The following is a 16,031-nucleotide window of genomic DNA, read 5'->3' as shown; positions in this document are numbered from 1 at the left end:
AAATGGTAGATATAAACAAGGAACAAATAGTCGGTATAATCCTTTTCACTTAATAATAATTTCTTTTACTTGTAAGTAATAATCTGGCATTTTTGGTATTTTTTCCCAGGCATGTTCACAAAGAGTTTACCTACTTCAATGAAGCTCAAGGTGAAAGGTGGTGCTGTTGTGAATCCTGATTCTGGGTTGGAAGACAAAGCTCATGTTCTTAAGCATGAGGGGGATCCATTAGATGCTGTTCTTGGATTAACAGACTTAAGGCTTGGAAAGAACTCCTATTACAAACTTCAAGTCCTGGAAAGCGACAAAGGTCACCAGTAAGTAGTGCTTCACTTTAAAGCTTTGGGTGCAGGAACATATCTGTGATATGTTAACAGGATACCCTTGAGTGCACATTAGTTAATCATGTTTACCATTTTGTAGCGGTAACAACATTCCTAGTTAAATCTGAAGATGTACATATTTGTTGTGCCTTGAGGGTAGCCTCACTGCAGTAAGCTTTGGTTAGCTTTGCCTCAAATATTTAGTGCAGTTTATCTCCTATGTCATCATATGTTGTCTTAATGTTACTTTTAGGGATAGTTCAGTTTGGTTTGGTTGTTGGCTACTCTGGTTGTTAAGGGTGGAACTGGTATGCCACCTTGTTGCTAGTTGCTCCAGGGTCAATAACTAGTTGGGAAAGTGAATGGCATTCAGTACTATTTTTTTAAGGTTTCATGATTTCTTTCTCATCGCTTTTGTACTTCCTTTCCTTTTGAGTTTCAATGCATATCTTTCTCCTTTGGCTTTCCATTCTGTTTAGGCATTTTTGATACAAGTGGTTACATATCTGAAATGCTTGCCTTGGTTTTACCATAGGACTTCAATTCAATAGGATAGGAAATTCAAAGCATACTCAACCCCTGTAAAATCCCTACAAGCAATTGGTACTTCTTTGCATTTCGTAAAGTGCTACTGGTTTCGCAAATGCTTTGAATTCTACTTCTATGATTAAGTTCAGATGTTCGTTCTTAGAATTTAGTTTGGTATTGTGTGATTAATGGAGGTTCAGATACAAAGTTGCCTGTCAGCCTATGGTGCTTTCACTAAACCTCCAAACATTAAAGTTGCCTTCTGATGATTGCAGGTCTTGAGAGACCAACTGCAGCCAGATACGGGGCATACATTTTCAGTTTTACAGTCTGGCCAGCAAGAGTTGTACAATGGCAGTTCCGAGCGACAGGATAACCTTGCATTAGCTCAGTTTGCAGCCTATCACTGTCCCTCAAACACACCTCAAACCCTTGTCTTGTTATACAACATTGTCACATGCATATGAAGTGTCAAAGCAAGCCTGAACCACCAAAACAAGCCCTTTCTTTGAATTACCAAAACAAGGGATTCTTCTGTTGGCCCTTCATGCTCATCATCCCATCTGGCTCCTTTCTTCACGGAAGCCTTTTGTTTACATGTGACATGGGCGTTCCCATTTCTGACCTAGAAACCTCACCCCATACCCAGAACTGTGGCCTTCTGCCTGTCTTTATACAACTATTGGCGGTCAGACTGTAAATCATTGCATAAATCTATCTCTACCTTGTTTTCTTTAAAAAATTTTGTTCTCATTGAGCTTGTTAGGGCACGGAGTGAATGAAACTAAAGCTAACACCAATGAAAGAAATATAAGTTTGTCCCCGGAGAAAGTCATTTTTTGGCTCACCTTAATGATTTGGACTTAGGGAGAATGATTATAGAAGGGATTTGCAAGATAAGAGAGGGAAGAAATTATATGGGGGCTCATTGGCATCGTAATCAGTTGTATTTGCAAGGGGAGATTAATCCATATTGGCTAGACCCTTGTTTATGTTGAACAAGGCAATGCTGCAGATAGAATTGTACGTATTCCGATCAGGTACATACTAGTAAAACTGGTTTTCATTGAATATGTTTGTATGATATTGTTTATGTGAGAGCAGTATTAACATCCAGGGAGATATGGAATCTTAATTTTTTAAAGTTTGATTGTTGAAAATATAGACGGCTTCGCTCCAAATTATTTATCAACTCTGCTTTGCAACCTGGTTTTGTTGTCTGTTCCGGTGTCTGGTTCCAGTACTTAATAAAGTGTTTCCTTTGGTGTAGTTTTCAGAAGATACTACATAATGATTTTTTTGGATATAATGGGAGAGTAAAATATGAAAACTTGATTGCCATAATGAATCCTAGTTGTAACAGTTAGTTGCACCAATAATGATATTGTTTTACTTAAATAATGTTTTAAGTTGCATGCAGTAGTTCTGAATCTATTAGCATTACCAAGAGTGGCTTAGGATTATATTCCACATAATTATTATGTGGAAAATTAGAAAGGAATTGGCTGTACAAGTACCGTTTATAATACAGCAAGTTATTCCTGGCTGCGGATTATCAATGCATGAGTTTCCTTTGATGTTTTGCCTGATCCTTATAAAAAATAAAATCTGATTCAGATGCACTAGGATTTTTGCATTTTTAATCATGGCTATAGCAGGCTTATAATTTCCTCTAGAATGCCCTTCATAAAACGGTTTATTTTATTTACTTACTGACAAGGTATGTTTCAAGTATGCATTCAGTGCTCTTGCACTGCAGAAAACGAGGCGGAGCTCGAAAAAATTCTTGATTAATTTAAAAGATTCTTTAATGGTTTACCAATTGTAAATTAAGAAAATTGTTATCTGCAATCTTTAAATGTATTTTACATTTCACAATTATTGCCTTGGCCTCACATTCAGTTGAATGCAGCCCAAAGGAAGTGGAGATTTTGTCACACTCAGGCATGTTTACACTGCGACCAGTCAAGGTCTAACTGGAGAGGAAGGGGGAGTACTAGAAGTGAAAGTAGTGGGGGAAGTAGAAGCAGGGACAAAAGAAATAGAGATTGCATGAGTCAGAGCCGGGCACTCGTCTGCATCGACAGTTTGCTAGAGTATATGGAACAGTGAGTATGAGTACAATCATGTTATTGCTGCTTAAAAGATTGCGGTTCGGAGAAGAGGGAAATAGGGAAGCTCTCAATGAGTCCGAGGAGCGATTTAAAGTAAGAGACTATGTGGATGGTTGGTAATATATTGTTTGATTTATGTAAACTATGAAAATTATTAGATATTTAACTGAAAGTTGGGATTACTTGTTTTTTTCTGATTATTCGTGCTGCCTCTCACCATCATTATTCCAAATAATTGGAAGTTTGCTGTACATGATTTAAAATAACGTGGTGGTATTTTATTAGTGTAGCCAAGTAAAGGAATTGTCCTGTGAAAATTGTTCTTATATAGCATGTATAAAATATGATTAGCTTGTATTAATGTATTGTGTGTGATGTATACTTGTGATGTGAAAGTTTTCTTTTTTTATGGTGATGGTGTTCAAAGTTAGAGAAATTGTGACAGTTGTCTGCTTACAGATGGAAGAATAGATAGAAATAGTCATATACTATACGTGAATCTTGAAATTCTCATGATTCTGATCCTCAAGGCCATTTTATAAGGGGCACCTAATAGGGTGGTTTCCTATTATTTTTTTATTGCCTTAATCGAAAGATTATTACTCCTGGAGTACGTATTTCGCGCTTTTAGATTTTTAAATGACAACATCTATTTTTCGCGATTAAATGAAAAGTGAAAATTTTCAAGCGCGCGAAAACGCGACGCTTAAGTATGAATGTCGGGAAATATCTCCGTACGTCGTATTTCTGGTTCCCCCTCCCGCCCGGTGAGATGACCTTGAGGCGAGGCTTAGCTCTGATACGTCGCAGGATGCTAGCGGATAGCTGAGTACCTTGCTGAACGGTAGCGCTTGGCTTAAAAAAGGTTTATTAATACCTTATCAAACGAAGAAAACTTTCCGACATTAGCCAGTTTTAATAGGTGATTATTAAGACATGTTTCCCTGAGCTCTGTACCTCATGCTTGCATTGGTAACCTCAGACGATGCATAACTCCTATCCTCTCGTGTAGAAACTAGGTCCCTGTGACGTCATGCGGAGTGGAATCGCATGGGCGCCAATCTGGCCTTTTTCAAATGAGGATAAAATTTGACCCTTGCCATTCGTCTAAACCGGTATTTCAAAAACCAAATAATTTGTGTATTATGAATACACTAATGGTGGGTAACGAATCGCAATCAATGCCTTTCGTTTTCTTTGATGAAGGAAACTACCCTATTGCTCAGGTTAGATTTCCCATTTCTTTCTCAATATGGCGTGGAATTTCACGAATGCGCGAACAAAATTAGAACAGCAGCTATTTTGCAATCTCACGTCCATGCATTCTTGCATGCCTTCTGGCAATCCACCGCTTTACATGTTCCAATTTTGACTGAGCCTTTGTACTCTCATCAGATTGTGTAATTACGTGCCCCACGTAAAACGGTCTTTACAGCATACAAGGGTACAGAAAAGTAAATTATGCATTTTTATTGAATCTCAGAACATTGCCACTTTTCTATATACATTTAATCATTACAGGTATTGGGTTTTCCGATCTTGGGGACGAATTGGCACCACTGTTGGAAATAACAAACTTGAGAGAATGGACACTAAATCAGATGCAGTCCATAGTTTCATGGAGCAGTATGAGGATAAAACTGGAAATTGTTGGGATGATAGAAAGTCCTTTGTCAAAATTCCTGGAAAATATTACCCACTTGATATTGACTATGGAGAGGTACCTATGTTATATTATGGTTTGGAGTATTTTAATTTTCCTGTAAGAAGTTGGTAATGGTGTATATAATTGAAATAATTAATACATTGTGGTACAGTCGGATCCGGATTTAAGGTCTTCGCATTTAATGTTTTTCCGCATTTAGCATTTATTTTTTTGGGTTCTGATTCATTCCCTATTAGGACAATGTAAAAATTATCAGTATTTATTGTTTCCGCATTTTGCGTTTTTCCGCATTTATGGTCGTAAAAATTTGTCCCGCTCAAGATCTTTTTACCCGATTTAACGTTTTTTCATGACGGTTCATCCAAATCTTCGAATTTATGCTCATCAACAAGAAGTCTCATGAAAGTTTACCAAGAGTCGATAGAATCTACCGGGGAACGCTTCTTCAACTGCTTTCTTCCGCGAGCGCAGTGCTGCGACCTTCAACTCGCAAGTTGGGTGATTTGTCTTCTCGTAACGTTTTGCTCCCCTTCTGATCCAAACACCAGGCACTTTTTGTATCAGATCTGATCTAATGGAGCAAAGTCATCCCTTAATAACCTCGAACTACCTTATCCTTCACTTCTTAAAATTGACTTCGATGATACGTGATGACTGATGACACGAGTTATCCTCCAAGGGCCGCTACAATAATGGTTTTCTCATTATGTTTTCAATTGATGGCTTATTCCCCTTTTAACTCTACTCCCTACGGGCAGTCGATTATTAGCCCAATATTTTTTCTGTCGGCTACTTTCTCTGTTCAAAAGAGAAGGCCCAATATCAATTGCGCAGTTCACTAGAAGATTCTTTCTATAATTTATTCCAAGGTCAGTTTCCACGGAGGAACAGCGAAAGAACAGAGGAAGTGTTTCCCCTGTCATGACTGGAGTGAGAGCATTCTTTCCCTACGGAACAACATTATTTTACATCGTAATTTAGATATCCGGGAGCCAATTTATCGACATGCGGCTGGTTGATATCGCTATCGATTCAATAATATTTATCTGGTGCTAATTAATGTCCAAAGAGAATGACAATCTGAGTTTTGACGAACTATCACGGTCCATGACTCTAAATAAATCGCTCATGCTGGAAAAAAATCACCGCATACTCACGGTAGAATAGATGAGCGCGGAAAAAGTACGAAAATCCGGCAGGTATCCCTTGGTGGTTGACTTCGACATCATAACCCTGAGGAAATTGCCAAACTCCAGAGGCACTGACAATTTTTCGGATGAAATCCAGTTCTTTTGAAGATTAAACCTTTTCACTTAGAGTTAAGCTAATCGTTATTCAAGGTCCAACCAAATTTTATTAAAAGCTGCCAAGAAACAAGGCGAGTCGGAGTCAAGTGATCAGCGCACCGCGTAAGCAACTTCTCCCGGCTCCATTCGACCTGCATGAGGCCGTGGATATATGACAACGAATCTGGTGTTATCATCGAGTTGAATCACCGTCGACTTGTACGCATACTAAAATAAGATTCTACTTTTTTGGATGACCTCGAAATCCAAAATGTGCGCATAGGAGGCTTTTTAAAGGCTCATAAATCCCTTGTTTCGCCGAGGCAACAGAAAACGTTAAGTTGGCAAAATTCCAGAAAACCTCCCTTTTACTAGATATTCGGTAGTTGAGAATTTGGGATTAGCGATCTTCTGCTGCCCCTTTATTTCACTCTTTCCTCATGATTTTTCGAGTTCCTACTTACACCTTTTCTTATTATATTAGAAATGCTATAGTCACCTACATGTCACTTTTACAGAAAAAATTCTAAATTTCATTGAAACCACTGAAATATGCATAAAAATGGAATCACTAATGTCCATAATAATAATCTGTGTGGGAATGCTTTTAAGTTGATGTTTATTAGTATTTTCTTAAAATATTTCATTAAAACAATTGTCATCCTCTCATTACTTATTTTTACTACCCATTTTTTTAGCTGATTCCTGAAAAGTATTATCCAACCTTCATAGGGCAGAGAACATTTCATTAAAGAATTTTTTGCTGCATTCAGCACCTTTTAGTTACTTATAAATAATAATTTTTATTCATAAAAAGCCAATCTAATCATTACAGACACTAAAACCTGAAAAAATGGCAGGTCCTCATTTAGTGTTTTTCCGCATTTAGTGTTTTAAATTTTGTCCCCCCTGAAAAACCTTAAATCAGGATTCTACTGTACCTAATTAGCAGGGAACCCTATTTGTTATATTCCAATTTTTGATAACTCTTTTGATAATTTTTGATTTTTAATAATTAATAAATCTCCAGTAAATCTGTGAAGTTCACAAATGGATTCAGCTAATTTTGGACCTAACTCTTGTGTGGGTGAATGGTAATTTCATGCATTCTTAATCTTTTAAGATGTAATCAATGAGTGGAATAATACCGTATTTGTCTGAATATAGTCCCCCCTTTTTCTCCAAAAATGCACGTGGTAATTATAAAGGGTGGGCTATATTCAAGCATATTTCTTAAATATTTTTCCCAAAACTGAGTCCTCAAAATTATGGGGGGGACTGTATTCGAAGAAATGCAGTAATTGATCAAATAAATGTCGTAAGCCTCAAATGGATTCACTGTGCTGCAGCAGTGCAATTTTTAAATGGTATAAAAAAATTTAGGCGTCTTTTTTTGCCTATTTCGAAAGAGTCTGTAGATTCCTGGCACTGATGCCATGGATTTTCTTCCCTTTTATGGCTGCTTACTATTAACATTTATTGTAATGATCTGATGGTATGGATCACTTTGTTATTTATATTATTGACATAATATTTAAGTATAAATATTTTTGCATGAAATCATAAATTATTTGTCTTGATAGGCTTTTCTTTATTGCATACCTACGAGTGGTGTAGGAAAATTGGCAAACTTAATGTCTTGAAATGGGCCTTGCTTTGTATTTTGGTTCACATCGTCATCATAACGGTTCTTAGTACTTTAGAGTATTCTTCAGATTATTATTATTATAGTATTCTACCGATTAAGGTAGGTTTCCATGGAGTACTAAAGAGGTGATCTGGGAGCCTCCCTTTCCTTCCAGCACTGCCTTCTTTAATTCACTGTAAGGCCTACTCTCTTTCAATCTATCTAAAAATCGTATTCTTTTCCTTCCCCTCCCTCGTTTCCCCAACATTCTACCCTCCAACACCATTTTCAACATCCCCTCACCGCTAAGCACTAACTCCATCCAAACCTTCTGTCTCCTGCGTATCTCATCTAAAAGCTTTCTCTCCTCGCCAACCATATCCAGCACTTCGTCGTTCCTTTTCCTCTCCGTCCATTTCACCCTCTCCATTCTTCTCCATACCCACATCTCGAACGCCTCCAATCTTCTCTCGTCTTCTTTCCTCAGAGTCCACGTTTCCGCACCGTAGAGAGCTACACTCCAAACCAAACTCTTCACTAACCTTTTCTTTAAACTTTTACACAACGATCCTCTCAGAAGCTCCTTCCTGCTCATGAAAGCCTCCTTCGCTAATGCTATTCTCTTCCTGATGTCCTTACTACTGTATCCGTTTTCCTCTAACGTACTGCCTAAATAGTTGAATTGCTCAACCTGCTCAAGTTTTTCACCACCCACCTTTATCTTGAGTCTCACATTCCTCGCTCGTGATGCTTTACAAAACCGCATTACCTTAGTTTTCTTGTGATTAATCCTCATCCCAAACTCCTCGCAACGTTCGTATAACGCATCCACTAGGGCCTGAAGCCCCCTTGCTGACTGACTGATCAACGCCTGGTCATCCGCGAATCTCACTGATTTGAACATCATTCCTCCCACTTTTATCCCAGCTTCTAACTCATCCCACGCTTCCCTTACCATCTCTTCAGCATACACGTTAAAGAGCAGTGGCGATAGAGGACAGCCTTGCCTCACACCTCGGCCAATGCTTGCCCACCCAGATTCTCCGTTCTCTATCCTCACTTGCGCAGTCTGGGCCATATACAGATTACAAATCAGTCGTCTATCCCTCCAGTCTACACCTATTCTCTTGAGAATATCCATTAACTTTACCCAGTTCACCCTATCAAACGCTTTTTCAAAATCCACGAAACACACATATACGTCCTGCTCATATTCTAGGTTCCTCTCCACGAGGGCCCTCATTATTGCTATTGCATCACGAGTTGACTTCCCTTTTCTGAAACCAAACTGATCTTCGCCCAAATACTCGTTTGCCCTCGCCTCCATTCGTCTGTTCAATATCCTCAGCACTACTTTAGCCGCATGGGATATTAGGCTGATAGTCCTATAATCTCCGCATTCCACAGCTTTCTTCTTTTTCGGAAGCGGAATTAAAACCGTCTTCACGAAATCCTCCGGCCAACATCCCTCCTCATAGATCTTGCGCACTAGTTCGAAAAACCTTTTCTTACCTTCCTTCCCTAGATTCTTCAGAAGCTCACACGGGATGTTGTCCACGCCTACTGCTTTCCTAGCCTTCATATCACGGAGTGCTCTCTCTATTTCTGAATCTAATATCTCCGGCCCAAGATTATCCTCCTCCACTGCACTTTCCTCCTCTAGAGTCAATCTCTCTGGTCTGTTCGTTCCGTCATACAGGTCCTCCACGTATTCCTTCCACCTACCCTGTACCTCTTCTCGCTCGGTTAGCATCCTCCCATCTTTAGCCTTAATTTTAGACATGGCTTGTCCTCTTTTGCTGCCCGATAGCGACTTAACTTTGGCGTACAACGCGCCTACTTCTCCATTCTTCTGGAACTTTTCCATTTCCTCGCACTGTCTTTTCCACCAAGCCTCCCTTGCCCTCTTAGTTTCACGTCGTAATCGATTATTCAATTCCCTATACATTCTTTTGCCCTGTTCTGTGTCCACGTTCTTCCACTTTCTCCTCTCCTCCATTTCATTTACCATTGCCTCCGTTATCCACGGCTTCTTTATCCTTCTACTGTCAACGTAACCAATTGACTTCTCCGCCGCTTTGACTATTCCCGTTTTTATATTATCCCATCTTTCCTCTACCGTCTTGGTACTTTCAATCTCCCGTACACTAATGTCCACTAGCTCCTGATATTCTCTCCTCATACTCCCCTTCAGGGCTTCTACGTTCCATTTCTTCGCCTTCCTAACTTTCATAAGTCTTTTGAATCTTACGTTGCATTTCATGAGCACTAGATTGTGGTCCGAATCCGCATCCGCTGCAGGTAAGCTGCGCGAGTTTTTCACACTGTTCCTAAACCTCTGTCTTACCATAATGTAGTCTATTTGATATCTCCCCGCATCCCCTGGACTTTTCCACGTGTACCTTCGCCCTTTATGATGATTGAACCACGTGTTTGTGATGAATAATTTGTTTCTCCTACAAAATTCTGCTGCTCTCTCTCCCCTGTCGTTCTGTATTCCTAGACCAAAATCTCCTATTTCGTTTCCATCCCTCCCTTCCCCGACTGAGGCGTTCCAGTCCCCCATCACTACCAGATTTTTCGTACCCGGTGTGTCTCTAATTATTTCCTCGAGCTGTTCATACACCTCGTCTACTTCTTCCTCCCTATGATTGCTAGTGGGCATGTAAACCTGGACCACCACAAGGTTGGTGGGCCGCGCCTCAATTTCTACCACCAGAATCCTATCGCTTACCTGGTCTATACCTACCACACGCTTACCCATCTTCCCGTTTAATACTAAAGCTACCCCTCGCTGGCTTTCTTCCCCTCCACTATATATAACCCTATACCCATCACTCCAATAGTCCCCCCCATCCCTCCACCTCACCTCGCATAATCCTAAGACGTCTATCCTCCCTTTATCCATTTCCCTTTTGATATTTTCTAATTTCCCCGCCCTCATCATAGTCCTCACATTCCACGTCCCTACATTTAAAGCCGACTTCTTCTTCTCCATCTTCTTGGTCTTCTTTTCTTCCTTCTTCATCGCTGCTGTCGATGATGATGATGATAAGTCTCTGCAAGGATTTCGCATGTTGACGACCCCGAGGACCTTGCCGACCTCGCTGCCGTGCCCGACACCCGCCCTTTGCGGACGGGTCCCGGGCGATGAGATTCCGAGGCTCATTTGGTTGTACTCCATGTGTTCAGGGAAGAGATAGTTGGTAGGGTTTCCCACTTCCATTCCAACAGTTTTTCACGTGACACCATCACGTGGACTACCTTTCGTCTGGCTCCTACCCTTCGACCTATCTGGCATGGGTGGCCCTACCGGGAATAATTTAGAATTAATCCCGCCAGTGCAGCTCTAGGGGTCATAGGAGCGCGCAAGCCTTTCCACCGCGACAAGGTTGTAGCCCAAGCAGATGCATTATATAAATAAAGGAGCGTATGATGTGCTAATAGACTCTGGAAAGGGAATGCAGAAGTATGTCAGGTTCAAACTCATCATAAGCTAATATTCCGATGGATTGGAAATGGGTCAACTTAGTTACTTCCTACATACCTTTCATAACCTCCATGTCAGGTTGAAGCTCCATAGTGAGCACATCTAGCTGCTTCAGTTGAGGTTTGAAGTGAGGGTGCCCATTGTTTATAAGGACTGCCATCGTCATACATCCATGCTGTACTTTGGCAGCCTAGGAGAGTAAGACTTCTACTGAAGGATTTGTATTAATTTTTTACTTCTCCGGTTTAAATTGCAGGAAAATGAACCAGGAAAACTACAGGTATCTTCATCCCTGGAGTGTAAACTTCCTCAGCCTGTGCAGAACTTAATCACTCTGATCTTTGATGTTGATAACATGAAGAGAACAATGAAGGAATTTGAGGTGAGTTGATAGAGACTGTTCAGGAAAGAGGGATCTTTTTCAATAGGTATGAATTGGTTAAATGTTTGCTAATTTCGATATCCTGTTACAATATAATGAGGAGCGTCACACACTTGAAATAAACTTGCCCCCTCTCCCTGTTCTTAACTAACAAGGGGAATACACGACCTTCGCATCGCCGATCGAGCTCAAATGTTGCGATTCGGTAGTTTATGGGTACAAATGTAATATGCCGAAGCGAGACGACGCACTTCTCGTAAAATTCCGAGAAAAAAGCAATTAAAAATCGTAAAAAATGAAGGTACGCTATATAAACTGTTTTGAACGTCTATGTTAAACAAGTGGGCGACAGCCCAGTGGATACGGTGTCCGACTGTGGAGGAGAAGGTACCGAGATCGATGCTCGCTCAGGGAACTTTTTTTGTGTTAATTTTTAAGAATTTTATTGTTTAAATTTTTAAAGTTCGTTTTCTTATCTTCGTTACTACTATGGAACATATTTTTAAAAGAGTTTTTTTAAATATTTAAATCAGGAATGGATCAGCTTGGGATTAGGAACTGAGGATGAAGGGTGGATAGAAACCCGGCGTCGGCATTAGCCTGCTCTTAACGAAAGGCGCCAAGGGGACCACGGCTTAACGTCCCATCCGACGGACGGTGTACTGCACAACTAGTGTAATCCACATTACACGCAGGGATTGAATTTAGGAATGCCCCTTAATTCTTTACCGAGATTTGGTTGTGGAAGGCCAGCACCCTTATTCCAGAACTCGGGTGGACGCGAGCTACTTAAAGCGCGAAGGGTTTACAGCTAACGGCAGTCACTTTGCCATCGTATTCTGGTGACCGGGCGGTTAAGTGAAAGTCCGTGAATCCGTCTCTCTAATGGCCTAGCCATAGACGTCACTGATGTTGGTGGCGTAGATCGTTGCGACCAATAGGAACATAAGAAGAAAACAAGTGAAGGGTGAAATACGCAAGATCCAGAAAAAATAAGCTCTAAAAAGGCGCTAATGTAACTGTTGTTATAGTTATCATACTTTTATTTTGAAAACTATTACTTGTGCGTACTAACTTTATCTTAAATTAAAATATCGATTTAAATATTCTGGAATGTGAGACGTGCGTGTGTCCATCTTTAATATATTTTATTATTATGAATAATGATAACTAGACCATGAAATTATTTACCTAAGGTGAAATAACTTATATTATGTGATGGAAGGTAACATTTTCAATTACTTTTACAGATACGGAAGAAATAGGTGACAAATTATTTAGTTTATCTGGCATGTATTGGCGACTTCTTTGTTTACGTATGGCTTCGATAGTTATTTTGATTTTGACGTCTTGCTTGTCTTGGATTTTTCACTGGATATGGGTAGCGAAAGGATGAAACAGAAGAAAAGGGGATGGGTAAATGGAAGGATTAGATGGAAAGGCGCCGAATGCATGAAGCGCGAGAATCGTCCAAGATTGAGATCCAAATGATCGTTAAAAAGAAATAAAAAAGCATTTGATATACAAAGAAATAAGTTTCAAATACTATTTACGCTGTATTTACTCGAGTTCCTGTTTTTGAACCGAGAACGACAGCAAAAACGAGTCGAAATTTTAGGTTCTGCTTTGACATGCAGCGAACGCTTTGGGCATCGCAGTAATAAATATTGAATTTACCCTGCCAAAAGCCTCATATTTCTCGTGTATTCCTGTAGCGTGCGCCGATTCACAGGGGAAGGATGGAGAGAAATCACGACACACTCGCTTTCAGGTCTAAGACTCAACTGCCTTTATTATATCCTGTTTATTATGTTACAAGGCTTATGGGAACGAGAAATTTTGAAAATGTGCTTTTATTATGGAACACTACTACCCTACCAAATTTGAACGATATCGGCGAAAGACACTCCGTGAATGTTCCTTGTTAGGGGCTCCTTGCGACGAGAGGTCGGCCACCCGTTACATTCCTTATTTTTCCGCGTGGTTTATTCATAATCAGTATTTGTTCTCGTAATCAGCCACTTTCCGTATAATTTGATCCTATAATAGACAGAATAATAGGTATATTTATAGGGTTGTTTACAAAATGAAATAAGTGATTCATCCAAAATTTGGTGGTCATCCGAGAAAAACTGGCGACTCGATAAAACCCTACGGTAACCCTTATTTAAAAGTGCACTTACGTTGAGAATATCCCATTGACAATATAGATAATGTATTTAACTCCATTCTGTGGATCATCGACCACTTATTCCTCTTATTTTTGTTCTTTGGAACACAAGCAATTCTCCAGCGAGTAAACAGAGGTACTAGACGACGGGGCACTTTTTATGTTTTTGTAGAATACACGATATACACGATTTATAAGGTTTTCACTCGTTTTTCTATTGAATATCATGCTATAATACACTTACTGCATTCAGCAAATGATGTAGGTGTGTAACGTAGATCACAATCTGCAATCAACTTATATCAATGTAATCTTTCCAAATCTCCCAAAACAATCTCCTTTATTTATTTCAGCAATGCCTTGGCAACCCAATATAATCACAATCCGAAGTTTGACGCTAAAACAGCAATTATATTCGCCAAATTTGCGTTTGAGCCCCTACATTGACAGTTTTTCTATCCACTTCCTCAGTCTGTCATCAGTGGATACCGTGCCGTGATATAACGCGCCCACGCTCCGTCACGTGTTTTCAAGCAGTTGATTAAGATTATTTTTTATAGACTCAAAACTCAGCTAAAAACATAATTCATCCGCGAAAATTTCGGCGAACACATTTGAGGTAGGAATCTTCTTATTCTAGTACTTATAAAAAGCGTGCATGTTCCCCATTGGTTTATAGGCCTTAAGAGATAACATGCAAGTCACAGTATATATACAGAGTAAATTCTAAAGTTCCACGTACCTGTAATCAGTTTTTTTGGTGATAATTAGCTCCAATAACGCGTAATATTGCACTTGAAGCGAGGAAAATATGCGCTATATGATAACTAGCCCCTTAAAGTTCCCTGCTTTAAGACTATTTGCTAATGCCAGTTCCAGAATGCAATTTTTCGCTTAAAGCGCCAATAACGGTATCGGTAACGGCTTTCCTCACGTTAGTGAGTTTTGGAATATGCCTGTAAAGTGAGTGCCTTAAAGCGCAGTTAACGTGTCCATTAGTAGAAAGTACGAATCGTTAGCGGGTTCCAGAATATGCGTGCAGTACACTGCCTCACCACTCCAGTTAATCCTTTATTTGCAAATTTCAGGATGGAACTCATCATAAAGACATGCGAAGCAAAGTGATTTGCGGCACCACGAACAAGCAGAAAAGGCGTTTTTTCCACAACTGCAACGACTGTCCATAATTTTTGAAGGAAAACACACGTCATTTACATTTACGAAAAATTGTCTCGTGCCAGCGAGCTTCGAAGCAAACCATGCATATTTTAACATGTTTTGGAAAATCGGAGCACTTAATTGGTTATGAATTAACGCATGTATTTTTATTGGGTCTTCTCTTGACGCAATATCCCGATTTTCCTCCAATAGAATCGAGGAATTCTGTAAATGTTTTATAAATATTTTCACCTGCCTGAAAAAATACACGTCGCATGGCTGGCATAATGGGGTACATTTTGGAGGTATCACTTTCAGAGTGCACGATGCCTCTCCCTTGTCATCCGCAAAAATGTCATCATAAATTGCGGGGTTCGTCTGCCCTCCCCTCGAATCTATTAAAAGTAGAAACTTCTCTCCGTTGACATGTGGTTTCATCACATTTTCTAAAAAGGTCTCATAAATATTTGTCGTCAGTTTTCCCGATTTTGAGCACGTTACAAACACATTTTTAAATCTTTCGGTCAAATGATCGACATTTCTTTTCACTATTGGTCCAAATTTTCCACCAGGTTCTTGAAGGCACAAAAACACCTTGGGTAATAGCTTTCCTGACAGAGTCATGCCATACTGGTCTGTGTACGAGTGAGTTAAATAATTCAAGCTTTTTTTCTTCACCAGAACCGTTTTAACTCCCTTCAGGTCGAGAGACCTATCAAATGAAGACTGATACCGGCAGCCCGTTTGGTCAGTATTAATAACCAGGTCAGCATCGAAACGGGGGATTAGGGATCTCATCTGCGTCCTGAAAGTCTCTGCACTTTGCAGAGTTTCCTCAAGTGTTGTTCCGGTCATAAATACACATACATCACCCCTTTCCGCTCATGCCCGTCGGCTGTGAAAAAGGGAACAAATTTGCAACACTTTCCCCAAATATTCGGAGCTTCTATTACAGGTTAATCAAGTACCCACATAACATTGTATGTTTCCGGGAAAATTATTGAACATGCATGGTTTGCCTTGAAGCTCGCTGGCACGAGACAATTTTTCGTAAATGTAAATGACGTGTGTTTTCCTTCAAAAATTATGGACAGTCGTTGCAGTTGTGGAAAAAACGCCTTTTCTGCTTGTTCGTGGTGCCGCAAATCACTTTGCTTCGCATGTCTTTATGATGAGTTCCATCCTGAAATTTGCAAATAAAGGATTAACTGGAGTGGTGAGGCAGTGTACTGGCCTTCCACAACCAAATCTCGGTAAAGAATTAAGGGGCATTCCTAAATTCAATCC

At 39.9% G+C, this 16,031-nt stretch overlaps 1 protein-coding gene and 1 non-coding gene across 2 annotated transcripts in view; both read left to right on the top strand.

Annotated features, from left to right (window-relative positions):
- Positions 1–16,031, top strand: part of LOC124153800 (poly [ADP-ribose] polymerase) — a 73,789-nt gene that overhangs the window by 27,944 nt on the left and 29,814 nt on the right. The window contains exons 12-14 of the mRNA XM_046527165.1: positions 110–317; positions 4,487–4,685; positions 11,291–11,416. Of these exons, the coding sequence (XP_046383121.1) occupies positions 110–317; positions 4,487–4,685; positions 11,291–11,416 (533 nt within the window). The remainder of the gene's footprint in view (positions 1–109; positions 318–4,486; positions 4,686–11,290; positions 11,417–16,031) is intronic.
- LOC124154783 lies at positions 1,040–1,168 on the top strand. Its single transcript, XR_006864034.1, has one exon. It is a non-coding gene; the product is annotated as a small Cajal body-specific RNA 8 (non-coding RNA).

This window comes from Ischnura elegans, chromosome 2, assembly GCF_921293095.1.
Source record: "Ischnura elegans chromosome 2, ioIscEleg1.1, whole genome shotgun sequence".
In the NCBI taxonomy this organism is placed as follows: Eukaryota; Metazoa; Arthropoda; class Insecta; order Odonata; family Coenagrionidae; genus Ischnura; species Ischnura elegans.
The sequence above is the reverse complement of the archived record's forward strand: the minus strand, read 5'-3'. Positions and strand labels throughout refer to the sequence as shown.